The 27,504-nt window shown below is 39.3% G+C and overlaps 2 protein-coding genes across 7 annotated transcripts in view; both read left to right on the top strand.

Annotated features, from left to right (window-relative positions):
• IFRD1 (interferon related developmental regulator 1) overlaps positions 1 to 7,172 on the top strand; it is a 45,808-nt gene extending 38,636 nt beyond the window's left edge. For all 5 annotated transcript variants that reach the window (XM_070264204.1, XM_005609315.4, NM_001301221.1 and 2 more), the window contains 4 exons: positions 1,680 to 1,814; positions 3,923 to 4,051; positions 4,460 to 4,555; positions 6,397 to 7,172. In XM_070264204.1, coding sequence (XP_070120305.1) covers positions 1,680 to 1,814; positions 3,923 to 4,051; positions 4,460 to 4,555; positions 6,397 to 6,486 — 450 coding nt within the window. In that variant the 3' untranslated portion in view covers positions 6,487 to 7,172. The remainder of the gene's footprint in view (positions 1 to 1,679; positions 1,815 to 3,922; positions 4,052 to 4,459; positions 4,556 to 6,396) is intronic.
• Positions 7,173 to 11,259: 4,087 nt separating this feature from the next.
• On the top strand, positions 11,260 to 21,400 carry LSMEM1 (leucine rich single-pass membrane protein 1). Of its 2 annotated transcripts, none has more exons than XM_003364840.5 (4): positions 11,260 to 11,576; positions 15,236 to 15,367; positions 17,061 to 17,189; positions 20,801 to 21,400. In XM_003364840.5, the coding sequence occupies exons 2-4, from the start codon at positions 15,241 to 15,243 to the stop codon at positions 20,929 to 20,931; spliced, it is 387 nt and encodes a 128-aa protein (XP_003364888.1). In that variant the 5' UTR covers positions 11,260 to 11,576; positions 15,236 to 15,240; the 3' UTR covers positions 20,932 to 21,400. The 2 variants fall into 2 exon arrangements, with proteins under 2 accessions (XP_003364888.1, XP_005609375.1); XM_005609318.4 differs by lacking the exon at positions 11,260 to 11,576 and adding an exon at positions 13,610 to 13,709.
• The last annotated feature ends 6,104 nt before the right edge of the window (positions 21,401 to 27,504 follow it).

Genomic DNA, 27,504 nt, shown 5'->3' on the forward strand with positions numbered 1-27,504 from the left:
AGAGCAGATTTCTCAGCCTCAGGACTGTTGATATACTGGTCTGGATAATTTTTTGTTGTTGGAAAGGGGCGCTCTCTTGTGCATTTTAGGGTGTTTAGCAGCATCCCTGGCCACGTACCCACTAGATGCCAGTAGCAACTTCTACCCTGGATGTGACAACCAAAAACTGTCTCCAGACATAGCCAAATGTTCCCTGGGAGGTAAGATTGTTGAGAACCATTGGCAGTGGTTCCCAGTTCTTAGAACAAATTAAGGTAATGTGTAGAGTTTTCTTAATTTTTGGTTTATTTGTCCACATGTATTTTTAAATCTTCCATACTTTTTTTTTTTGTAAAAGAACAAGTAGCCAATGAAATGAGTAGGAACCTGCCAGTGCTTGAATGTACTTGTTTCTACAAGTACAGCTCTTCCCATCCTGTTATGATGGAATCAGATTGATTGGAATTTAAATATAGAGATCAACATAACTTTGATCTGTTTTACGTACCTTATTAGCTTTGATAATTGCTATTCTAGATGCAAATCTTAAAGAGGGTTGTCTCCAGCTAACTCAGACATAAGAGGTTGAATTGGAACATTTGAAGAAAACATTCATTAGGACAATTAATAATAAACAATGTAAAATATTGACAGTAAGAAAATATTTGTGTATTTGAAGTTAGAATATCTGTTGTGTTAATTTCAAGCTTATTTTCCACAAGTATAATAATCTTTTTTATTTTAGACATTAAAAGAAATACATTTATATTTTTTGAGATTAAACAGTTATATATAAAATTTGAAGAATGCCCAGAATAAGAGCTGCTTATTTTAATAGAATAAGTTAGATGATTATTACCACTAGTGCAAAAAATGTTAAACAGGCACTAATACCTAGAATTGGAAGTTGTTCAACCTTCTGGCTTCTATAAGTGTCTGCTCTAGTTTTGGTCAGCTAAATAACTTTGAATCACTTTTAGTTTTTAATATGGTTGTCAAATGTAGTTAGGGAATAAAAGTACCCAAAATAAAGAAACTTCATGAAAATGTAGCCACTTAAACTGTTACAAGAAGCCCATAGTCAACTCAAGGTAATAGCAAACAGTAATGTATTTTGTGGCTTTCCTCCAAAAGGGATTTAAAAATCTCCCTACCTTAAATAATTTAATCACCCAATTTGTGCGCCTGATGTAAATGCTTTATTGCTTATTTGAAATATGGCCAGTAAATTAGAAATTAGTTACTTTAAAAAGCATTACTAATAGCTTGTACTTTTGGAATTAAAATGTTTGGAATTCTGGGAATGTGTGCTTTGGGGAGCCAAATAATAGAAGATATATTGATGTATGCGTATCTGACTTGCACTGAACTTCTTTGAAATTTCAGTAATGTCTTGAATACAGTAGGAGCACAATAAGCATTTGTTGAATGCATCTAGATATACTTGGAAGGGGAATTTAATTGTTTGGTGGAAGTATATCATCTTATAGTCAGCATTTCTGGATTAAATTTTTGCATGATAATATAAATGTGATTATGTATGCGTGTGTGCAAGGTCTCTAAACAGCTCAAAGATTTATCCTGCTCTGTGCAGTGCTGCTGGATAGTTTCCAAGGTGGACTGTTCTTTGTTAGCTCTAGAAGCGGTTGGGGGGAAAAAAAACAATAAAAAAGTAAACCAAATTGTTTTTTCCTGACCAGGACTTTTTTTACGAAGACATGGAGTCTTTGACTCAGATACTTAGGGCTTTGGCTACAGATGGAAATAAGCACCGGGCCAAAGTGGACAAGAGAAAGCAGCGGTCGGTGTTCAGAGACATCCTGAGGGCGGTGGAGGTAGGCCTCTTGATGCTGTACTGGCTACTCATTTTGAAATTGGATTGTTTCATGCCATACTTGACAACTGGCTCGTTTTGTTGATTGAACTTACAATTTCCTAATTTTAAGACTCAGTGGATTTTTACCAACATAAATGAAGACTTTTTTTTTAAACAAGGGAAAATTTAATTCTAATGTATAATTTTTGAGTTAAAAAAATCAGAAAGAGTCATAATGACGGAAATGTATTTCACCTTGGTGTATTTGCCATCGCTTAAGCAATGGTGCTTGCTTAGCACATATGTACTTTAGTATAGTGTTTTTTGTGAATAGTAAATTATTGCTTACTCCTCAGTACCTTTAAGCAAAGACCTTTGTGATCTCCCCGGGAAAGAATAGGAAGTGAAGAAGTGGAGATAGTGTGTCTTGACTGTTCTTTTAAAAAATGTACTGTAATGGGAAGAGGAAGAGAGTTGATCTTTAGATTGTGGCAGAGTTTGTTATTTTGTTTTGTTTTAGAAGCTCATGATAGTTTATGCGAGAAGGAACCAATGAAGAAAGGAGCATTTGGAATAGAAGTGAAAGATTGGGAGTATGATGTGGTTAAAGAATAATGATTAGCCTTGAACTGGGGAGGAGAGTCTGTCTATCTGATTTAGGAGACAGGAATAGGTAAGGATGCAAATGAGTCTATAAAGAGTTCTTTCCTGCTCTCTCAGTGTTTCCTGAAATAAGGCTTAAATAATAGAATCTTACTCGTTTTTTTTGAGCTGCTGTAACAGATCAGGCAATGGATATGCTTTTCACTCATGCTCTATCTTACACCTCTAATAACCCTATGTGATATAGGTATAGATTAGCCACATTTTACAGACAAGGGGACAGACCCAAAGAGGTTAAATTACTTGCCAAAGTCACAAGCCAGTGAGTAACACACCCATGTAAGTCTAGAGTTCTCATTCTTTACTACTACGTTGTATGCTATGTCTGCTGAAAGAAAAGGGGGCTCGGTAGATGTGGGGAAGGCGATTGGAGTGGTCCCTACGCCCATCAAGCTCCGTCCCCTTCTTTCTCCTGTCTTTGTTGCTATCGGCTGTTCCCTTCCTTGTTAGTCTTCCATATTCATGATTTGTCAAAGAATGGAACAGCCATTTTTTTTTTCATCTCAAATTCTGTCACCATTCTGGATGACTTCTCTGTCCATTTGGAAAATCCTATGCTATGTTTGTGTCAGTGGCCTTTACTTCCATTTCACTGGGGCCTACCTCCCATAGTTATGCTTTAGAAATTGTCTTCTGGCAAAATTGTTTCATCTCTGAAATCTTAAACTGAGATATTACCTCTCATTTTCTTCATAAGCCTGTTCTTAGACCCTCAGAGCCCTCTGCTTGTTGGCCCTCTGCTTTTTGCTTGGTCTGTTAACCCATTTGTCTTCTCTTCCTTTCCTAGATCCCTACTGGCCCTCAGTTCCACCACTGGCTTGTTGGGGGCATTTTGTATTTCTCTCTTTTTTTCTTTTTTTTTTTTGAGGAAGATTAGCCCTGGGCTAACTATGGCCAATCCTCCTCTTTTTGCTGAGGAAGACTGGCCCTGAGCTAACATCCATGCCCATCTTCCTCTACTTTATACATGAGACGCCTACCACAGCATGGCTTTTGCTAAGCCGTGCCATGTCCACACCCAGGATCTGAACCAGTGAACCCCGGGCTGCTGAGAAGCAGAACGTGCGAACTTAACTGCTCTGCCGCTGGGCTGGCCGTGGCATTTTGTCTTTCTGACTTGTCCTGCAACCTTCTCTGTCTCCTCATCCCACCCCTCAGTCCTAGACCACTACACATAGCTGACTTTTCTCAAGTTTGTTGAGTGCTATCAAAATTTAAAAACATTCACAGCACTATGGTTTTGCCATTAATATTTCCCCAGTCCAAGTTGTGCCTTAAAGTCTACCACAACTCTATATAGGTTAGTACTTTTTACTCTGTTCACATTCAGAGATGGAGGTATCCATTTAAACCATATTGTCCACTTATCTTCACATGTATATGTCTATTTAGAAACTGTATTTATGTAGGATCTCTTTAGGCCATTTTAGGTCCTCTTATAATTTTGTTTCTTCTGTTGGGTAGGAACGGGATTTTCCAACAGAAACTGTTAAATTTGGTCCTGAACGCATGTATATTGATTGTTGGGTCAAAAAACATACCTATGACACCTTTAAGGAGGTTCTTGGATCGGGGATGCAGTACCACTTGCAGGTGAGTGGGTGACATCCTTTCTATATGTTTGCTTTTAAATTAGGGAACGGTTTTGAATGTAGCTCACTTAATTGGCTTTTGAAGTTAGTTAAATATACAGAATGCTCTCCAGATGATACAAAACAGTAAGTTTATTTTTGAAATTAAAATTGAATAAATATGAAACTTTTTTTTGTATTGAATGTCTAGTGGAGCACTATTGATATCTTTGTATGAAAGCAAATCGTTTGACATAGCTTTCTTGGATTCAAGGTATTGTAATACAATTTGGTCTTGTGAGAAACAGAAGATAAGTGACCTAAGTTCATATTTATAAGCTCCACATAACTTCTAATCAGATTTTACTTTATGTAATAAAAAAAGAGCTGATACTTAATACTGAGCCTGTTATCTTTTCCTTTACCTAAGTCAAATGAATTTCTTCGCAATGTATTTGAACTTGGACCCCCGGTGATGCTTGATGCTGCAATGCTTAAAACAATGAAGATTTCTCGTTTTGAAAGGGTAGGTTTTATTTTGTTTTCAGCAGAACTGAATGCACCAAGGAAAAGCAGAGCCAGAGCTTTGATTCCGTCAGGTGACCAGTAGTCAGCAGCGTCTGTGGGGTTTTACTTCTTCATGATTCCATCATAGAATAGCTGTACTGCAAGTGTAGAAGCTTTACTGCCCTTCGAGTGGGGAAGTTTAATGAAAACTTTTTACACATAATTCTGTTATCTTAACAGAAACTATTTTCACTTTTTGTTTTATTTTATTCTATGAAGTTTTATAATTAGGAATAAAAATTTACACCGTGCTTCTTTGGTACCAGATAACAATCTGCTTAGTGAGTACCAGACTCATTTTACAAATGAGGAAACTGAAGTTCTTAGAGAGTTTGCCTCATTAAATAGTAAATAATATTATTTTCACTTAACATTCCAAAATTCCTTAATTGCGTTTTTATTTGTTTACTGAAGTAAAATTCACAGAATATAAACTATTTTAAAGTGTACAATTCAGTGATGTTTAGTATGTTCACAGTGTTGTACAACCATCACCTCTTAACTAGTTCCAAAACATTTCATCACGTCAGAAGGAAATTTATAGCCATTAAGCAGTCTCTCCCCATCTCCCTCCTCCCCCTGGCTGCTAGCAACCACTAATGTGCTTTCTGTCTCTGGATGTACCTGTGCTGGGTATTTCATAGAAATAGAATCATCTAACATGTGGCCTCTTGTGTCTGGCTTTCTTCACCTAGCATAATGTTGCTGAGGTTCTTGCATATTGTAGCAGGTGTCAGTACTGCAGTCATTTTTGTGGCTAAGATTCCCTTTTACGGATAGACCACATGTTTATCCGTTCCTCAATTGATGGACATTTAGGTTGTTTCCACTTTTTGCCCCCTTGTGAATGGTTCTACTACGAACATTTGTGTACAAGTGTTTGTTAGAGTACCTGTTTTAACTTTTTTTAGGTGTATACTTAGGAATTGGAATTGCTGGGTCATATGGTAATTTTATGTTTAACTTTTAAAGGAACTATCAAACTCTTTTCTACAGCATCTGCACCCTTTTATATTCCCACCAGCGGTGTATGAGGGTTCCAATTTCTACATCCTTACCAACACTTATTATTCTCTGTTTTTTTTTTTTTATTTTAAATTATAGCCATCTTAGTGGGCGTGAAGTGCTTAATTAGATGTTTATAGGATCTTTAAATTTAATCATTTTTATGGCCACATAATTGATTTTCGGGTTTTTGGTAAATATTAATATTCTTACATACCTTTCTCTTTTGAATTATTTCTTGGAAGAAATCCTTGCATGGGAGTATGGGGCTGGATTATGACTTTTGGATATGTATTGCCAAATTACCTTCTAGAGGTATTCTATCATTTTTAATTGTTTCCAGCAATGAGTGAAAGCATGTAGCTAATACACACATATTTGACAGCATTGAGTTTTATAATTTTAAAAATTTGTTAATTTAATTAGTATTAAAATGGAACCTCATTGTATTTTTCCTTATTTTAGTTTACAGTATGGTTGGACATTTTATTCACATTAGTCCATGATTTGTCTTCTCCTTGATCAGATTAAATGTTCATATATTTTTTCACTGGTATTTTCTTGGTATTTTACATATTTGGTTAGTACTTTTCTTAATATAGCTAACCATTAACTATTATATGTGTTAATTTTCCCACTTGTTCATTTTGTGTGTGTGTTTTATAAACATTTAAAATATTTATAGGTCTGAATTAGTTCATTTCTTTCCTTTGTGATTTGTATTTATAATTTTTTATAATTTTATGAGAATGTCTTAAGCCTTGGTGACTCACATATATTTTCCTTTTGTTTTAGCACTTATATAATTCTGCAGCCTTCAAAGCTCGAACAAAAGCTCGAAGCAAATGTCGAGATAAGAGAGCAGATGTTGGAGAATTCTTCTAGATTTTCAGCACTTGAAGAATACTTTCTAATTTCTAATTTTTTCCCTTTTTTTTTTGTAACTTTCAATGTATTTAAACTCTAGAGGCAGTTTTTATCTTGGGTCAACATAGGTTTTGTAGCAGGGGTTATAGTACTTATAATTTAATGTACAGTGTTGCAAATGGTGAATTCTGATTATTGAATAGTCTCTGAATATAATCTGTAAACATGAATAAAGTATTTCTAGTGTTTGGTCATTTTCTGTTATGAAGAGAGCAGAAATTGGAGATTTCACATGATTTCAGGAAGAGAAAAAACTCTTGGCCAAGGTTAAAATTTCTTATGCTGTGGTTGTCAGAAATATTGATTGTAATAATATAGATATACAAGGTATTTAACTTAAAATCTTAGACAAATGAGTTTTGGATACAATTTTGGGAGATGGTTCTTCTGGAAATGCTGCTATATTTTTAATTTCAAATGAAACCTAATAATTTTAATTTTGTCACTGGGATCAACAAAGGGAATCATACCGTGAGACCTTACAGCTGCGCTTAAGTGCAGTCCAGCTATTGGGAGTTCATGATGAGTTAGCATATGCCAGAAAGGGTGCTAACCTTGACCTCTGAGGGCAGTAACACTAGTTTTATCTGCTGTGTAAGACCTTGTACTCTTTATTTTGAAATAAAAATCTTTTCACACTAAAAGTGCTTCTTTTCTAATAGAATAAACAGTATTTATAGGTTTGAGGTACAGAGCTCAAAATGACCAAGCCAGGTAGGGAGAGAGTGAGACAAAACATACTTTGTATATTTGGAAACATGAAAATAGATGAAAAAAATGAAGCAATGTATCATTGGGATTCCAGCTAATGACTTTTAAGACTACTGCTGCTTGGATACCCATGTGAGGTGATTTTTCACTTTATGAAATGCATTTTGAAAATGCATTCGGATTTTATTGTTAAACTATATGAAAATGACATTGCACAGGCAACATCTGCAGTTTAGAATTCATAGACTTATTTCTTTGACGTTAGTGCAGAAAACAATGATAAGAGGCATGAGGGTTGGAGAAGCTTATACACTGTAGAGAAGTACCAAAATCACCAGAGGTGTTTTTTCCAAACTAGCGTTCTTCCTCTCCCACTTCCCCCAACAGCAGCTGGAAGGTCTGATGTGCCCTCTAGTTGAAAATCCTTGGCTGGCTATAGAGTCCCTGCTGGGAGTGTGAGTTCTATCCCTCAGATGCAGTGCAGTGGAAAACTCATTGGGAATCTAGAACTTGGGTTCCCCAGTTGTCACTTAGTCATATCCAAGTAGGTTAGAACTCACAGGAAAGAGATTGCATGGTGTTTTTTTCTAGATTTTAAATTTCATATATGCCTACATATTTTTAAATAAAAATGAGTTTTTATTGAAGTGATATGTATACATACTTTAATAGTACTTCAAGGCTTATAAGGAAAAGAGCTCCCTGCTCCATCCTTTCCCATTTCTCAGGCCCATCCCAGGAAGCATTTCAGCCTTTAGGTTTTTTCCTAGTACTTTGGTTTCAGGTTTCTAATACGCTTCTACACGTAGTTACTTTTAGACATCTGACAATTTCCTATTTGATAGGTGAAAATTTCTGCCTTTTTACTTTTCCTCATTCTCCCAGTGCATCATTGTTTGTGTCATAGTGAGCATATTTCCATGTTCATTACTGAGCTAGATAGTTACTGTGCGTACATTTCCATTCTCAGAACATTTTATTGTAGTTTTACATACACATCACTAAATCTTCCAGATCAGTCCCAAATTAATGTATAAAACTCTTCTTGAATCTGTTTTCCACATGCTCAAAGCCCAGCAGAACGCTTGTTTCTTGTTTCCGTCTGGACTAATTTCTCTCTCATCCTAGTATACATCTGTTTCCCGAAACTTTGGCATCCTGGGATTTGTTGTCTTCTCTTTAGGGTTGGATGTCACATTTCCAGGACCCCATGTCTTCAGTATTAGATTATTTTCTTGTTAAAGTGGAACACTTCCTTCAGTAACTTCTGGGACTGGCTACATGGGAGGTTGGTTATTTTGAAACTTTGAAGCATAGTTTGGCTTGGTATATGAAATTCCAGGTAGAAAATCAAATGTGAAATTTTGAAGGCATTGCTCTATTGTTTTCTAGTTGTCAAGTGTTGCAATATCTGATACAATTTTTATTTCCGATTTCTTTTGCTTTTAGAATCACTTTGTCTCTAGCGTTTTAAGGACTCTGGTAATCTGGAAAGTGTTTTTAAGTTCTTGGCCATGCTCTCGCTCCCTTTTCCCCATACACATTTTCTTTCTTCTGAAACTCCGTAAAGTACTAGAGTTGCTGGATTGAGCTGCTGGCCGTATTTCTTTCTTACTCATTTCTTTTTCTTTCTTGAGAGGTTTACGTAACACGGTTTTCCAACCTTCGATTGCATTTTATTCAATTTATTTTTTTTGCTGAGGAAGATTAGCCTGAGCCAGTGCCAGTCTTCCTCTACTTTATACTTGGGTTGCTGCCACAGCATGGCTGATGAGTGATGTAGGTCTGCACCTGGGATCCGAACCCATGAACCCAGGCCACCTAAGCCGATGTGCTGAACTTAACCACTATGCCACAGGGCTGGCCCTCTATTGCGTTTTACTTTTGGCTAATATGAAATTACCTGCCTGTATTTAGCTCCATGCTTCACTGGTGCCTCCAGCTCCTGAGCCTGCCTGAATTAAGGAGGCTCTCTCTGAATTAACCAACCACTCTCTCCTTTCAATACATTTGCTGAAATCTTGTTCAGTATTGCTCTCTTGTACTTTTGTTCTTGTGGTTTTGTAAGTTTTACCTATTCTGCCTTTTTACTGGGATTTTAGGAGGAAGAAGGATAAATGTTAATCTGTGTATTGTTTACAGATAGGTGCTTTTTTACTCATGAAATTTATGGGTAGTTGCTGGACAGATTTACTAGGGATTCACTGTGTCAGAATGCTTGAGTTTTCTTGAAACTAGTAAAATGGTGTACGATAGACCAGTTTATTCCTTGATTCTTGGTTAATCTTGCTGGTTTAAAGGAATTTAAAATGGTCCCTGCCTAATAAGTTCTTTATTTTGAGGCTCAAGCATAAAATTTGAAGCAATCAGCATCTGTGACTCACCTTTTTTGTGTGTATGTGCGGAAGATTCATCCTGAACTAACATCCATTGCCAATCCTTCTTTTTTTTGCTTGAGGAAAATTAGCCCTGAACTAAGATCTGTGCCAGTCTTCCTCTACTTTGTATGTGGGACGCCTCTACAGCATGGCTGATGAGTGGAGTAGGTCTGCATCCAGGATCCGAACCCGCGAACCCAGGCCGCCGAAGCAGAGTGCACAGAGCTTTAACCACTCGGCCAGGGAGCAGGCCCCTGTGACTCAAGTCTTTGAGGGCATTACTGAATTTCCTGGGAGTTGAATCTAGATACAGTGAGATATACTATTTGAAAGGAAAAGCAAGAAATACTTGACAATGTCCCTAGATTAAGGAGTTCAGGGGAGAATACCTATTTTCTTCTTGTGACCCAAAACTCTTCTTGATGTGGCGGTTCAGGTCCATAATAGATAAATGAGGTCGGTTATCTTGCTGTGCTCTTAAGTGGTTCTCCAGAAGTCTAACTGGTCACAAGCCATTAAAAATCTCATTTCCCTCACTTGTGTGAAACATGGTGAAACATAGAATTCAGACTGCAGTGTGTGGAATTGCTTAGTCTCCATCTTCCTCATCCCTGAGGGGGGATTAATACTTCACAGGATTGTAAAGTTACAGGAGAGAGAAAAACACACGGTAAATGCTCAAAATGTGGCTATTCTAGTATTTCTTCAAAGGATAGATAGTTTAAGATCAGGCAGTTGGGAGATTATTTTTAAAACCAAGCATGATAATTAAAATATTAGCTAACATAAACATTTTAGTTTTTCAAGAAATTTGGCATAGCTTTTTAATGGATAATGTGCTTCTGAAAACAGTTGCTGATTATATTGTCTTACTTCATGAATCGGTCCTCAGGTATAGATGAAGCTTAAGAAAATATGGTTCCTTTTCCCCAAAAGTAGAGTGAGATCTATGCTGAATACTATAGATCTGAAGGAAATTTTGTGGAGCAAACATTTTCCAATTGACATGCAGTATGTTTCAAGGATGAGTAAGGTCCATCTAGTCATGGCAATGGAAGGTGGGATTATGAGGGATTACGTTATCAGTTTACCACCTAACCCTTAGTATCCTGCCAGGATAGTTAGTCCCTGTGGTCTGGGGTCTGGGTTTATGGGATTGTAGGTGTCCTCCTCACTGTAGCTTCCTTTCTGTACACTAGGGGGCAGAAGCTCCTTGGCATGTGTGTGAGAGAACCACACAAGAGAAAGGCTGACATTCCTGAGAAAGGAGGATGCATAAAACTCACCGAACAAAGCCTCCGAAAAGGACAGGACATTGAGGAGACAAAGTGCTCCCATTACCTACAGTGGGTCTATAGCCGTACACTCTCTCACTCACAATCTTTTTTCATTGCTACTGGAAGCCCTAGGAGTCCTCTGACCGGCTATTATCCTAGTTACGATGTCACAACCTTATTCTGTCCCTCTTTATTGTTGTTATCTGGTTGGTCTGGTAGTCCTGTGCAAGTTAGTTGTCAGAGTGGCAGCTCCATCCTGCTACTGGATATTTATATACAGGAGCACACCGTGGCAGAAGTGCTGGAAATGAGTCAGCTTACACAGTTGCGTTGGCCAAATAAGGACATTAACTGCAATCCCATAAGAACCTCATCAGTTACCAATTGCATCAAGGCATGGTGGCTTTTTCTTTTTAAAGCATAGTTTCAGTAATACATTTACTAAAAATCTCAGACATCGTGAAAAAAGTCAGTATTTGGAATCTTACACTGCTTGGCTAAATTAACACTAAATATAGACCAACAGTTTCATGCTGGGGTTTATGGGCCTTATGGGAGCACCCGTGCACTGAAGGAAGGCAAAGAAGGAAATACAGAATTTGTAGAACATTTTGTTGTAGTTGCTTCTGAATAATTAGTTTTCTTTTTTTCTAGTAACCTAGCAGTCAAAGCTCGCATTTTTGTAAGTAATTTGCATGCTATTTCTCTACTGAGACTGAATTATGATTCTGAGGCTGGGATGTTTGTTGTTGCATGTGCTCTGTACTTTTAACTTTTGATAGAAATGATTTAGACTTGATTTTAAAAATTACTTCCTGAATGTGAAGAGGCACTGACTCTGAAATGAGATTAAAGAACCAATTACTATGACTCACTCAATAAAGCTTCCTATTAACTTTGAATTAAGCCCTATTATAACAATTCTGAGTTTGTGGCAAGCAATACTGGTCTGAGTTATTTCTGTGGTTTGATACCGAGCACCTATGAGAAAAAATAAAGAGTGAAGCAATTTTTCATAGACTATATTTGTTAGAATATTTATTTGTAGGTAGTCAAAGAATTCTTAAATGACAAAAAGAGTCAGCTGTTAGCATTGATCTAAACCAGAGGAAAATGAAATTACTTACATGTTTCAGCTCAAGGTATTAGAAAGGGTTCCATTGCTTTGGTCAATCTTACTTAATGAGCAAATTTGCACACCAGGGTCCAGGAAGGAGGGTTGAGTTAGTGCAATGCAGAATTTAGTAACCCTCTGGCTTTTCCAGCCCTGCTGGTTGTTCCCAGGTGCCCTCATATGGAGATGCCGAAGATAGCAACAACTGGGTGTCAAACAGCTGTGGGTCCTGGTTTTAGGGCCACGTGATCTTGTATCCGTTTACTCACAGAGTCCTTTGCAGGCTCTTGGTGGCCATAACCACACCTAACTCAGTTTTCTCTACTAGTTCTTTTTTCTCATTTGCATGTTGCACTTAATTTAAAAACACATTGAAATAGCTTCTATTAACTTTGTGACTTTAACCTAAAGAAGAAATTTTTTTCAGAGCGCTTCATACTTCACTTTAAGTTGTCTTAGTGCTTTTGGATTTGATGTTGCATTGAGTCACCTTTTGAGTTGGTAGCAAGGCCAATCATTTGGAGATTTTATTAGCTGCACTGCTCCTCAGTCAGTTTTTGTGGCTATGATTTTCTAGCTGGTCCTCCACTTTGTAAACGTTGCTTAAGCGTCAGTATGAGAGTTAAGCAATAGTAATTACATTCCTAAAGGGGAAGCTAAGGCTCAAGGATAGTAAGTCAGAGATCCAAAAATGAACCATGCGTCAGTCACCAAGGCTAAAATAGAAGTTGTGTTTGGAATGATGATCCTGTGATGTGACACGTACAACTTTTATTTCTCATCAAATATTAGTATTTAGGATAAACTATAAAAGATGATAAAATATAAAACATTTCTAGAAGAATAGTTTAGGAATCCGTGACCACACATTTGTCAACATGTTTGGTTTTATCTATGAAAGGATAAGATTTGGTTGATGTCTAAGGCCCCTCTACTCCATAGGCTGTTGCTGCTGCTTTTTTTTTTGCCACTTAAAGTCATTCCCTTAGGAATGATCCATGAAGTAAATTTGGAGTTCAATAACATCAATATATAAAGTGCTTCAGTAGTACCTTATCTAAAATACTCAGGGAATTATGTGTTCTTGTTCATTAAAATTTCAGGATAACTGAAACAACTCCCCCCACCTTTTTTTTTTTGGTGAGGAAGATTGTCCCTGAGCTAACATCTGTTGCCAATCTTCCTCTATTTTGTATGTGGGATGCCGCCACAGCATGGCTTGATGAGCAGTGTGTAGGTCCGTGCCAGGATCTGAACCTGCAAAGTGAAGTGGAGCAGGCAAACTTAACCACTATGCTACTGGGCTTGCCCCTAGTTTTTAACTTTGATTGAAACAAATGTAATTATTCCATGACTTTTCCGGTTCACTGTTTTTCTTAGCTAAGGTTCTGGGAGCACATTTTTCACAAGTATTAGTAGGTTTTAGGTATTACTTGGAAATTGCTAGTTTTTAATATTTTAGAGTGCAGTTTAAGCTATTTGGTAAAAGGCTGATACTTTTTTTTCAGATCTTTTATAGCTGTTATCTTTTTTCCTCTGAATTTATTTTTTCCTAACTCTAATTATATTTCCCTTCATTCTGTGGCTGGGGATTAAAGGAAATTTTAAAAATGTTAACAGGAAGTAAACAGTGTGTTGCCACATCTAGGCAGGCATGAAGTTTATTGCCTTGACTTTACTAAAAGTCTGGAAAGGTGTCACGTGAGTATTTTTACCCTCGGTTTTATTTCTGTTAATGTCCTTATTATTAGCTGTCTCAAATTCTTTTGAAAACAGTGAGATTTAAATCCCAAATAAAATATTTTAGGTGTTCCAACTTCAGTCACTGTCTTCTAAACTTATCACTGGGCATTTGAAGAATATGATTGGTGTTGACCCTAAGGAGTTTTCAGTTAATTGAGGCAGTCAAAGCAATAAACAAATAAGTGGGATAAACTATCATAGATGTTCTGATAGAAGAATGTACCGCAGCCAGCAAAGGCACAAAGGAAAGACAGGTTGATTCTTAGAGGAGGCGAGGTTTGAGCTGAGTCCTGAAAAAGGGTTAGGGCAGAGTGCGGAGCAGGAGAGAAGCACAAGGGAAGATGTCGTGAACTCTGAAGCAAGAGGCCGCTTCCAGCTCCACAACTAGGGAAATGTATTTACCCTCTGAGCTTCGATTTCCTCATTTGTGGAAAGGATGGGGGCCAGATGAGAGCATGTCTAAAATCCTTTCCAGATCAAAATATCCTATATCACTATTAGACTCATTTTATGAAGAGACGTAACTCTGAAAGAGAAAGTGTTTATACTCATTGGAATGTGTTTTCCTAGAACCTTCTTCTCATGTAATTAAAAGGCTACAAGTTCTCTGTTGTGATAGAGAGATACCTTAAAACAGAGCTTTTTAATCCATTCAGGCTTTTCAGTGTTGCTTGAAGTTGTGCTGTCGTTAGACTATTACCTTAAATGTAAACCTCAATTTTAAAATTATTTATTACTTAAGTGACCTCAATCTGAGGAAACTCAGGGGAACAGATCTGAGAGGTCCTGGAGTGTAGCCTTCAACCACTGCAGGATTCCTCTTTGTGGCGTCTAAGCTTGCTAAGATTTTGTCTTGAGGATTCATAGCCAGCATCTCATGGCTAAAGGATGCATTTTAAGGTAGAGACTCACATACCATATTGAGGGAGAAAATTAAAATTACAGCTTTGTATTAAAGCCTCATGCAATTAGGATGGGTCAAAGTAACATTCTCTCCAAATCTTTACTGCCACGGGCTGACTAGCTTAATTTTATCTTTCTATATATTTATATATAGTTTTCTTGCATAAAGGATTTGAGGCATTTCCCCAGAATATGAACAATGTAGTAAAAAAGAAAAATTTAACAATCAGTTACAAAATAAAAAGCAGGCCCAGAGAAAATGTAGGCAGAATTGAGAAATCTGAGGAGAAGGAAAGAGCATAAGCAGATAAGCAGGGTATAAAGCACTATACAATTCCTAAAATTGGGCCTCACGCTGGACTCCAAGCTTGCTGGCGAGCAAAGCAAAAAGCATAGTTACAAAGTTGTCCCCAAAAGGAAATATTTTCTTCTGGACAAGCAAAACTTTTCTAGACCTTCAGCTGGAAATAATATTTGTGGGTAGTTCTTTACGTGCCTGTCCGGCTTCCTGTGGGCTGTGATTCCTGTGAAGCTGAGCTCCCCAGACCAGCCTCTTGTTTAATGTCAGTGTTTTCTTCCAGGTACAATGAATCGTTCTTCCCAGGACACTGGCTCTCGCGGCATTCATGAAGATAGAAAGCTTTATGTTGTGGATTCCATAAATGACCTAAACAAACTAAACCTCTGTCCCACCGGATCACAGCATCTGTTCCGTATGTGTGCCCTCCAAGGCTTGGCGGCCTTTCCTGGCTTCTAGGCCACCTAAAAATAGCAAATGCTAATCTCAATGTGTGGGTGTTGGGGGTGGGTGGGTGCAGGGTGGCCATTAAGAACAGCCTGGTAATGAAAATGCTATTTATTATTAGGCAATTTTTGCTTTTGTTCTCTGAATTCTTAGACTTCCGGGCTTTCTTGGCTCCACAGAGAGAACTGAATGCTTGTCTTTAAAAGTTCTGAGAAGTCCCTGTGGAGTTTCTCTCCCTGGAAAGGGGTGGAGGCTGCAGAGCCTGTCTCCCAGAGGCTTGCTCATCTCTCTTGGCTGCTGCTGTGCCTTCTAGTGACCACAGCCACGTCACGGATGGTGCCTGCTTTCCTAGAGGGATCTTACTTCATAGTGATTGCTGAGAAAATTCTCTACACACTCATCCTATTTTTAAATTCTCATTAAAATTTTGTTGGACAAAAAGTCAACTTCATTTTCTATTTACAGATTACGAATTGTCCTAATTAAAGGCCTAGAAAAAGGGGGAGGGAGAAGCAAAAAAATCCGCTAAGTACTAAATGTGTGTCTTGCCCCCTAAATATTGTAAACGAGTTCTATTAGGTCATTCTGAGCCCCATTTTTCTAGCTTAAACGCTGACATTCAAACATGGGTGTTAATTGTCCACTTGCCATTTGTTTCATGTGCATTCTAAACTCTTATTGTCCCAATTTTATATCTATTATTCCCCTTCTAAATTCTTTCTGAGTCCTTGCTTTTTTCTTCATCTTAATGCGTTCAGATTTTCACCTGTTTTCATTGCAATCCGTCTCAATAAAAGTAGGTGTTTGGGTTCCAGCTGATGCTGTTGCTTTGATTAGGAAGCAAAAGCTATTGTGGGGTTGACATAGGATGTACTTAGAAAGCAGAGGACATGAGCCACCCATCTATCTGTAATCAAGTAGCACAGTGTGTGGAACTGAGGCAAAGTAGGAGAGAATATAGAAAGCAATTCAAGGGTCTCCATTTCCCCAAGTTCCTATAATTCTTATTCAATTTAATTTGAGTGTTACTAGGCAAATAGGCCTTACCAAGTGATAATCCAGTGCAGACAATTCATGGTGAACTGGGTTAACCAGGCTGTTTTATAAGCATGGCTGCGTTCTCAGTTCAACAGCAAAACGTTTAAAAGAACCTTGCTTCCAGAACATGTCCATCCTGAAAACAACTTCAAGAAACCGAAATACATCAGGGCCATTTTTTGTTTAAATGGGTGTAGGCATAAACTGACTATTCCTATGGTAAAAGGAGTTTCCTGGGAGATATCCCATAGTGTTCAGCCTTCCACCCAGAGGAGGTGTCCCACAGGCAGCTGTGTTTTACTCCTAGGTCACCTTGGGTAAAGGGAAATAGAGCCTCCATCACTCTTAACCCTTACCTTCTTTATCCAGCCCTCCTCCCCTGCCCCAAACAGGGGTAAGGAGGTAGCTTGACTCTGCTTGTTTTTTGAATACCATACAGAAGAAGGTAAAAAATTCACAAAGAGCATCCCGCCTAGACACTCCCAAAACGTAAGTCACTTTCTAGAGTGATCAGAGGGAAGATGGGCATATCCCTTACTCACATCTCCACTAGCCGGGGACTGTTCTGTTCTGCTGGCATGCTGTATGCTCAGGAGTTTTTGCTGTTCTTTGTTTCCTCTTAGCTCTAGAGGAGAAAATGCCGGACGTTGGCACTAACTCAGGAAATGGAAGCCACAGTCTGTTTTTTGTGGGGTTGATAATCGTGCTGATCGTTAGCTTGGCACTGGTTTCCTTTGTGATATTTCTAATAGGTAAGTACCACCGACAGGTTTTTTGTTACTTATATGCACTGACTTCGTAGCTGGTTGTTTCACTTTGCTCCTGTAGCAAGTCCATGCTTTCTGGCCATCAGTGTTTATACTGAGAGACAGAGGGTGAAGGAGCGCCTAGAGCAAACGCTGCTGTTCACTGGCGGCGGGGTCACTGGGGCATACGCCCACTGCCTAAGCCCACAGAGCTGGAAATTCACAAACACATACATTAAATATTTCTAGAACACTTCACTTTCTCACTTGGGGACCCTAGCTGTCAAATGGTAGGCAGCTTATTCCAGTTAATTCTAAGTTCTTTAATTCAATGCATAGATCTTTCCATTAATTCAAGTCTATAACATATGGTCACATTCAGGTTTCAAAGTCCTTTCCAGGTTTTCTCTTTTGCCAGAAATCAATTAGAAGCACCTGAGGCAGTCCTGGGGACGTGAGGAGGCTGGCTTCTTTCCTGTTTGGCCTCACCTGGGCTGGCATCCTGCTTCTGATACACACTGCCCTGCCTGCGCCTGCATGTTGGGTCCTTGAGTGGTGACCCAGGCTTTCCTACACAGCTCCTCAGCCAAGAGATCCCCGAGGTCCCAGTGCCACTCTCTTCTCTGCCTTGGATGGGGGTGGGGTGCTGTCCACTTGTGATGCTGTCCGCTCCTTCTGCACATTGCCTCCTCCCACCTGTATTCTCTCTCCGCTAACCCCTATGTACCATCATCAGGAATTATTTCAATTCCTTCCCATGCCCGCCTCAAAAGTGGAAGGAGCCTGCGAGGAGGGAGTCGTCTCTGACACTCTTTTTCCTGGATCTACCACACTATCGTTTCTTCTGCCTTTTCATGCTTTGCAGGCTTTGTAGCCTTCAAAAATCCTCAAGGAGAAGTAGAGCCCACATCTTTGGAATGCCACTAATTTAAGTTTATTCAGGATTAGAGGAGGTAGCAGTGGTGGTGATGGGAGGAGAGAGGTGGGCAGAGGGCATGACTCTTTTCCAGTTCCTAATCTTTTTTTTCCCCCCAAACTCCTTCCTCCTTCCATCTTAAAGGTCTTTATCTGGCCCGGGGTTGGGGCCAGCGGGGAACTTCCAGTGCCGAGTTTAATTGCTTCTCTCTCACCCAGCAGATGCCCTTTTGCACTTAGAAGCTACAGTGGGAACTATCTTTACAATAATGGTGCCCTTGTATCTGACTATGAATGGCAGGAGAGTTGGCCCTGAACCTGCAGGGCCGGAAAGAGCACATAGATTGCCCTTCTGAAATGTTATCCCAACATAAATTGATGTTCCAAATATCGTCATGCCACACCCATCTGGGGTCATGACTGAGTTATTGGGAAATTTTAGGAATTGCCTACTGTCCTAGGAGCAACCCAAGGAACTTCTCTCTTCTATGGAATGATAAGTAGAAAGATTAAAGGTAATGATGCTAAAAAGATGCTATATATTGGGTGCTCACTCTGTCCCAGGCACTGTGCTAGGCACTTGAGGTCTGCTTGTGCACAACCTCGTAACAACTCTATAGTGTAGGATCTATTATGATTCGGGTTTTCCCGATGCTGAAACTGAAGCTTAGAGAGATAAATAACATGATCAAGGTCACACAGCTAATGAGTACGGAATCAGGGCTCAAAGACACTCCTGTCTGACATCAAAGACCATGCACTTTATCACCATTTTTATAACTCTCTGGTATAAATAGAATTTATTTTATATTAGCTTCTAGTGTTTTATATTGAGGGCAAAGTTATATGAAGTAAGAAACAGAAAGAGGACATGAAGAAAGAAGAATGTCTTTTTATTGGACAATTACTCTGCACCAGACACATTACATTCATTATCTTAAATCCTTACTCTACCCCTCAAGGTAGCATCTAATATTTCTATTGTACTGATGAAAGACTCAGGCCCAGAGAGGTTCCCTCTCCATGTTTACCCAGCTAATCAGAGGCAGAACGGGGATTCACACCCTGGCCTGTCTGCCTCCAGAGCGCCCCTGCACCCCACTGCCTATGTTGAAGTAATAATAAAGGCTTCCTGTGGTTTTCAGACAACCTGGCACAAGCATCTGCAAATGAACTTGACCTGTGCTCATCTTTAACGAGGAAACCTTTTTGCTCTCAGTGGGATTCAGTGCAAATTTGCATTCTTTTAACTGAAGTGCAAAAACTTGTGTATTCTTTATAACTCTGGCATTTTTATGCAAGAGAAATAAGACTATTTTAGACTGATTACATTCTTATTAAACCATTGGGTCTTATGTTTTTGTCACAATCTCAGTCCTAAAGAGGAATAATGCACAGCAAGAACTGTGGATGCCTGTCTGGCCCGGGTAGCAGTTTCCAGCGGCTCAGCAGTGTATTCCAGACAATACTAGGTGTGTGGGATGTTATTAAGTATTGCCTTAAGGAAAAAAAAAGGGTTCTCTGCTCAAATGAGTTGGAGAATTGCTGGGTTAGGTAATGCTCAATGTGTTATTTTTCTTCTTGTGAATTTCCAAGAGGCGTATTAGTATATAATTTTTCTCTAACCTTTTTGCATATGGAACCCTTTTTGTGTTTTTGGAATTTAATTTGCAACCAGTGTATTGTGGAATGGACTCAGGCCAACATGGCTGCTACTTCCTTCGGTGTTTGATTAATGTAGGAGGTTCCCAAGAAGGGAAAGGACATCGCATGTTATGGATTTACTTCATTTTCACACTTTTCCTCAGAAGGAAGTGGTGTCTCTGCCTCGCTCTGCAGCAAGGCTCAATTAAGACTCTTCTCTCATGTCTTGGACCATAATTCATCCAACATAATTTTTCAGATATGGGGGAGAAGCAGCTCTGGGCAATAATTTGTCCCAAGGCTGGGAGGTGAAGCTCTAAGATCTAGCTTACCTTCTCACGCTTGTTTGTTGGCTAAACCCAATAGCACATTACCAACATTATTAGTTCCTGAAAGATACCTTGGAAAAAACTTGTCGGAAATGGAAATGATAAGAAGCTCAACTATTAAGTACTGATTTTGTGCTGCATTTCTTGGAAATTTTGACTCTGATAAACAGACCTCAGGATGTTCCATTCCCTAGCTTACTCTATTACCAGGAGTTCTGTTTATTTTGAAAATATTGTCTCTCTGCCTTCAGGGTGGTCTGAGGGGAATTATCACACATTCATTATGCGCTGGAAATTCAAAACCAGAGAGCTGTGACAAAATAGGCTAGAACCCAAAAATTCTCATTTCCCAAATGAGGAGGGAAAAGCTTTTCTGAGAATGGATCTCAAAACTGACAATGTTAACAATCATTTCTCGGGGGGAGTAATCAGACACACCGGTGGTTTCCTTTGGTTGCTCACAGTGATGTCTTTCTCAGCCAAAATCTGTGCAGAGCTGCCAAAGGTAGTCTAGTCTGGCACCAAGAGGTTGTAAAAATAATTCACTTGGTAGGTAACTTCAGTCTTCAGCAATTTCTCCCCGGGGCTTCTGGGCTGCGTGGGATACTGGAGCAAGGGATTTGCCAAGAGGCAAATCTGAGCCCACCTGAACATTAACACAGGGCTCTGACGAGTCTTGATGGAATATGTTGGAAACCTATGTAACACAGTCTGTTTTCCATTTTGAAGTTCAAACTGGAAACAAGATGGACGATGTGTCAAGAAGACTGATAGCTGAAGGAAAGGACATAGATGATCTTAAGAAAATCAACAGCATGATTGTAAAGCGACTCAACCAACTGGACTCTGAACAGAACTAAACAAATGATCTTGCAAGAGCAACGGCTAACAGCTGAGCTTCTCTCCTGACTGGGCGTGTACAGAGTTAAGAACTGAACAAGTGCATTTCTGCAGGCAACAGATTATCTAGATAGTGAACCCAGCCCTGGGGCCAACTTTCTGCTACAGGGATGGGACTAACTCCAAGAGAAGGCGGAGTGGGGATAGCAGCAGAAAGGGGCTCATTTTATGGTAAGGTCCTTCAGCTTCAATGGAGGTTAAGGGTGGCCAACATGGAGGAGAACCAACAATAAGCAAGAGAATTCGGTTCTGTACATACAACTTCCCTTACAAAAGGAGCTTTGTCCTCGGAATAAGTTCACTGTGCCGGTGAGGTTCATGGTGCCTCAGGCACCTTTACAAACTTCCACGAAAGCCTAAGGAATGCATTGAATTATTTGTGTTCAAGGGAACCAGGTGATAACTCTTCAATAAAAAAGATTCTGTCCAGGTGATTGTCCTTTGACTCTTATTTCCCCAGGGACAAGAAATGGGGGCCTTCAGGATAGTTGCCTTCTGGTATTTGTTAGTGGTAGTCATGGGTGTGTGGGGACCTGGAATTGGCCATCCCAAGATATGTCTCTTTGGCATCAGGATTATTTGAGGCTGATTGCTTTTGATAAACTGGGACAGGGAAGGAGGCTCTGAGGAATGGAACGTGCCCTTTGTTAGGACACATTTACGTTTGTTAAGGTAAATCTGTATCTGTAAAGGTGCCTCCCTCTCTGTACCAGGAAGAAGAAAGGCGATGACCTTCTCTCTAGAAACTCTTAGTCAATACCAAAGGCAAGGACTTAAATCTGCATTTTATTGTGCTTCTCTGGTAACCTCCTGTAACTGACTTCCCTCCCCCACTGTGCCGACAGGGCAATCTTGTGACTATTGTGGGAGGGACAGTTCAATCACATGTGAAACACCCTGTTTGGGGGTATATAACCACTATGTGAACCCCACTTCTTCGGTGCCCTTTATTCCTTCGGGAAGAAAGGCCCCAGGCCATGGTTCCTCATAAAGCTTTGTTTAATTTTCTCTTGCTATTCTGTCTCATGTGAATTTAATTCATTCTCTGGCCAGATGAACCCACATTTGGGAAGAGGAAATGTCTTCCTCCCCTACAGGTGTATGGTGGGGTGGGGGTCAAAAGAGAGAGCCCAATTTATTCAACTAATGTTTTTTGAGCTCTTTGTGCAAACCATCCTACCCTAGAGGAGCTTACATTCAAGTGGGGGAGCAAATGAGATGCAGTGTTATATATAATTATACAAGCTTTGTTGGCTCTGTTTCTCATGAAAAAAATAAAATCCTTCAGTACCTCGCTGATTAACTTTGAAGAAATCTGATTGGTTTGTGGCCTTTACTAAACTATAGCATAAAATTGTATATTTGCGATATTTAGAACCTGCCTTGTTTTAGCAAAAGAGGTAAGGCACACAGTTTATAAGATATGGTGTGGTAAAAATGAGCTTAAAAAGCATATGAGTCGGGGCTGGCCCCGTGGCTGAGTGGTTAAGTTCGCATGCTCCACTGTAGGTGGCCCAGTGTTTCGTTGGTTCGAATCCTGGGCGCGGACATGGCACTGCTCATCAAACCACGCTGAGGCAGCGTCCCACATGCCACAACTAGAAGAACCCACAACGAAGAATACACAACTATGTACTGGGGGGCTTTGGGGAGAAAAAGGAAAAAAAATAAAATCTTTTAAAAAAAAAAAGCATATGAGTCTTAGAAAATCTTTTATTTAATATAAATATATCGTGCAAGTCTATTGAAGAATGTATTGCAATTCTGTCATTTTGGGTTGATCAAAAACATTTGGGTTTTCACTAAAATTAAACACACCACACATTTCATAACACTAAATAGTTAATGAAATAAATGCAAGATGTTTTACTCATTTTGCACTCAAAAACGTTTGTTCTGCATACTTATTTTCTTAAAATTGATAGGTATTGTGCAGAATATTTAACGAAGCTTAAATTTTTGTTTACTGAAAAATTCTTATTAACCTGTTGATGGGGTGTGGCAAAATAATTTATCAGGATGTGTTGTAACATCATTTCAGAAGCCACAGAGAAGCTGAGGCAACAACTCTTCTTAAAAATATTCATTTCAGGGCTGGCCCCGTGGCCGAGTGGTTAAGTTTGCGCGCTCTGCTGCAGGCGGCACATTGTTTCGTTGGTTCGAATCCTGGGCGCGGACATGGTGCTGCTCATCAAACCACACTGAGGCAGCATCCCACATGCCACAACTAGAAGGACCCACAACGAAGAATATACAACTATGTACTGGGGGGTTTTGGGGAGAAAAAGGAAAAAAATAAAATCGTTAAAAAAAATACTCATTTCTTTCTGTGAATTGGTTTGCTCTTATGTCTTTTTTCTTTCTACTTATGCAGTGGATGTATTTCACGCTCAATAATAAATGATCCTTATTCCAAGAAATTTGTGATTTATGATGCGGGGTCGGTGAGCCAAGGAGTCGAAAGAAAGATTTCTTAGACTCTTAAGATCTGGCAGTAGTGCTCTTTTATTTAGAGAATCGAATAGCATGGGGACAGGACCCATGGGCAGGCAGAGCTGCTGCCGGCATGTTGCTGCTGCTGCTTCTGCTGCAAAGTTGGGTGGAGAGTAAGGCTAAATTTAAGGCATAGGTATGTGAGTTGTCTCTTTACAAGACAAAGGAAAGAATATGTAAAAAAGTTAAAATGGTATCAGTGCCTGTAGGGTCAGGCCATTTGGCGGTCCCACAACTTTTAGACAAGAATCAAACAGGATTGAGTAAATAGCAGAAGTCACCACTTGAATATTATCCTCAGCTAAAGACAAAGGAGGATTTGGGGGGGGAGTCAGTTACATGAAGTTGCCAGACAGTAAACAACTTAAGTCCTTGCCTCTGGCATTGATTAAGAGTTTCTAGAGATAAGGCCATCCCCCTTCTTCCTGGCACAGAGAGGGAGGCATCTTTGCAGATAGAGGTTTCCCTTACAAATGTAAATGTTTCCTTCTCATCTGTAGTTTTAAAATTAACCAGCCTAAAAATCCTCATCAATTTTTATAACATGAAGAAGTGTCAGATAAGTGGATAAGTCATTTCATCCATCTTTTTGGATCCGCACTGTCCTGCCTGTGTGGTCTAAATGGAGCCGTGGTCACTCACAACCTGGAGAACTCCCGTCACCATGGCTCCTGGTATTTGGATTCACAGATTAACAACTTCCATTGACCCTATTTTAAATATTGGCTGGCTGCATGTCTACATATCGTAGTTTTTTTTTTTTTTTTTTTTGCAACACAGGGATTTTAATTCACTATAAAGGCTATTATTGGAACAACTAGAACAATCTGAATAAGGTCTGTAGACTAGACGGTAATATTATATCAATGTTCATTTCCCTATTTTAATAATTGTATCATGGTTATATAAAAGACTGTCCTTATTTTTAGGAAACACACAAGGAAGCATTTAAGGGTAAAGGGACATCACGTCTTCAATTTCAAAGTGATTCGGAAAAAAAATGTGTGTGTCTGTATAAAGCAACTATGGTAAATGTTAACATTTGGAGAATTTTTTTTAATAGAACCACCCATTTTTGTTCTTTTTTAAAAACGGCTTTACTGAGATATCATTGACATATAAAAATTGTATATATTTAACATGTACAACTTGATGTTTTGATGTATGTGTACGTTGTTAGATGAGCACCACAATTAAGCTAAACAACATATCCATCACCTCTACATAGTGACCATTCATGTGTGTGGGGAATGGGGGTAGAAGATTTGAGATCTATCACCTTAACAAATTTCAAGTATACACTTACAATATTGTTAACTGTCCTCACCATGCTGCGCATTAGGTCTTGAGAGCCCATTCACCTTGCATAGCTGAAACTTTGTACACTTTGGCTACATGCTGTCTCACGACAGTCAAATATGGCGCTTGAGACAGGCTCAGGAACCCAACTTCCTGGTTCGAATTCTGTTTCCACTATTTACTGTGAGTTTGGAGAAATGAATCTCTTTGGTTGTTTATCAGTACAATTGGTTATTTATAAAATCTATTTCTCTTTTTTTTGGTGAGGAAGTTGGCCCTGAGCTAACATCTGTGCCCATCTTCCTCTTTTGTGTATGTGGGACACTGCCAGAGCATGACTTGATGAGTGGTGTGTAGCTCCACATCCAGGATCTGAAGCCCGGAACCCCGGGCCCCTAAAGCAGAGTGCATGAACTTAAGCACTATGCCACCAGCTGGCCCCTAAAATCTATTTCTAAGTAATGTTCAGAGGCTTAGAAAAGTGATAAAGGATTAAAACTGTCAGAAACACAATAAATATTAGTTGTTGTAATTACTATTAAAGTTAAAAGTAGTAAGTGTGCTATGTTGGAAATAACCCACGATATTTAAACTTCTTACATGTGGGGACTTAGGGCCAAAATAATTTTCTGCTGCACTGGTTAAGACCACAGCATCCTGATTTTATCTGGCCAAGGATGGTGGGGTGTGAGCCTTTTAGCAAAATAACTTATGCTATGTTACAAGACGTGATGAATATATGCGGGAGGGTTTGTTATCCAAATGATCTAGTCTGAAGAATGTAATGGTCCGCATTTGCCTACCTGAGTTGGAGCCAGGACCCTGTCTGTCTTGGACTAATGACCACAAGGTGCAGTGAAAGGAGGGAGCCAGGACACTAATGTGAGGCGGAGAAGTAGGAAAAGAAGTAGAAAGGACGGCTGAACTGAGATGCGTCCCTATAGGAAAAGAAAGGAGTGTTTTGCACCATACTTTGGAATTTGTATGTGTTCACAAGAGGCTAAGAGATGTTTTTGTTCGTTTGTTTTCTTTTTTCTGACAATGAGCTCCAACTGCATACCCCTGCTGATGTTGCCAGCCAAGCTGGAAGGATCACACACATCTCTGACCCCAGGTCCAATGCCATGTACTTTCCATTCCGTTTTGTGGACCCTGGAAGAGTCTTCCTACAGCCCCTCAAATTGTTCTGCCTTGGCAACCACCTGCAGGTGAGCCTGGACCAGCCCTGCCCGCCACACTCTGCTGTTGACATCTGGAGGCTTTTAGGCTGTGGAGCAACCTAAAACCAGGAGGCCCCAGCTTCCCAGTGTGGCCGGTGAGCTGCCATTTAGGGAAGATAGCATACTTACTCCTCAGGAAAACACCAGGGTCATCCGGCTAGGACTCTGCCAGTGGACACCAGTCTTGAAAGCAGCCTCTTGGATAAGAACAAAGCAAACCAGCAGAGTTAAAAATAACACAGAAAAATGGCTTTTTTGTTTGATTGTTTTGCTAACAGTCTGTGGAAAATAGAAGAATTTTGGTGTGCATGTCATTTGGACTAACTGAGGTGTCTTGGGAAATACTGCTCAAACCATTGTGTTATAACCCATTTTTATTGCTTAGAAAGATAATTTTAACGGAAACAAGATTTCTCTGAGGCAGGGTGTATAAAATTATTTTATTCCAGCTTAAAATAATGATCCCATTTAAATTCAGTAGAAGATGAACAAAAGAAATAGATCATCAGAAAAAGCTGGTAATCTATCCCCTCTGAATGTTTGCCCAAGAGAAGCCGAGAAAAGGAGAAAGAGCGTTAAGACCATGGGCTATCTTTCCACCGAGTCAGGAATCAGGAAGTGTATTTTTTTAAAAAAAGGAAAAATGAAAATATTTATTGAAACCCACATGTCCACTTATTCTTATTTAGTGACGATAAAAGCTTCCCAACAAATTTTGTTTGTTTGTTTGTTTTTTTATTGTGGTAACATTGGTTTATAACATTATGTAAATTTAAGGTATACATCATTATATTTCCATTGCTGTGTAGACTACATCATGTTCACCACCCAAAGACTAATTACGATCCATTAACCACACGTGTGCTTAGTGACCCCTTTCACCTTCCTCCCTCCCCCTTCCTCTCTGGTAACCACCAAAACAATCTCTGTCTCTTATGTGTTCGTTTGTTGTTTTTATCTTCTACTTATGAGTGAGATCATACAGTATTTGATTTTCTCCCTCTGACTTATTTCGCTTAGCAAAATACCCTCAAGTTCTATCCACGTTGTCACAAATGGCCAGATTTCATCCTTTCTTATGGCTGAGCAGTATTCCATTGTGTAAATACCACATCTTCTTTATCCACTCATCCCTTGATGGGCACCTAGGTAGCTTCCAAGTCTTGGCTATTGTGAATAATGCTGCAATGAACATAGGGATGCAGGTATCTTTATGCACTTGTGTCTTCAACTTATTTGGATAAATACCCAGCAGTGGAATAGCTGGATCAAAGGGTAGATCTACTCTTAATTTTTTGAGGAATCTCCATACTGTTTTCCATAGTGGCTGTACCAGTTTGCACTCCCACCAGCTATGTATGACAGTTCCCATCTCTCCACATCCTCTCCAACACTTATTATTTCCTGTCTGGTTAATCATAGCCATTCTGATGGGTGTGAGATGATATCTCATCGTAGTTTTGATTTGCATTTCCCTGATAATTAGTGATGTTGAACATCTTTTCATGTGTCTGTTGACCA

The sequence above is a fragment of the Equus caballus genome, chromosome 4 (assembly GCF_041296265.1).
Source record: "Equus caballus isolate H_3958 breed thoroughbred chromosome 4, TB-T2T, whole genome shotgun sequence".
NCBI lineage: Eukaryota > Metazoa > Chordata > Mammalia > Perissodactyla > Equidae > Equus > Equus caballus.

Bases quoted from the DNA above. Each gene is read 5' to 3' on its own strand.
- LSMEM1 (XM_003364840.5), top strand. From the start codon at position 15,241: ATGAATCGTTCTTCCCAGGACACTGGCTCTCGCGGCATTCATGAAGAT. The intron at 15,368-17,060 runs GTATGTGTGCCC...GTTTCCTCTTAG, and splicing joins CGGATCACAGCATCTGTTCC to CTCTAGAGGAGAAAATGCCG. The intron at 17,190-20,800 runs GTAAGTACCACC...TCCATTTTGAAG, and splicing joins CTTTGTGATATTTCTAATAG to TTCAAACTGGAAACAAGATG.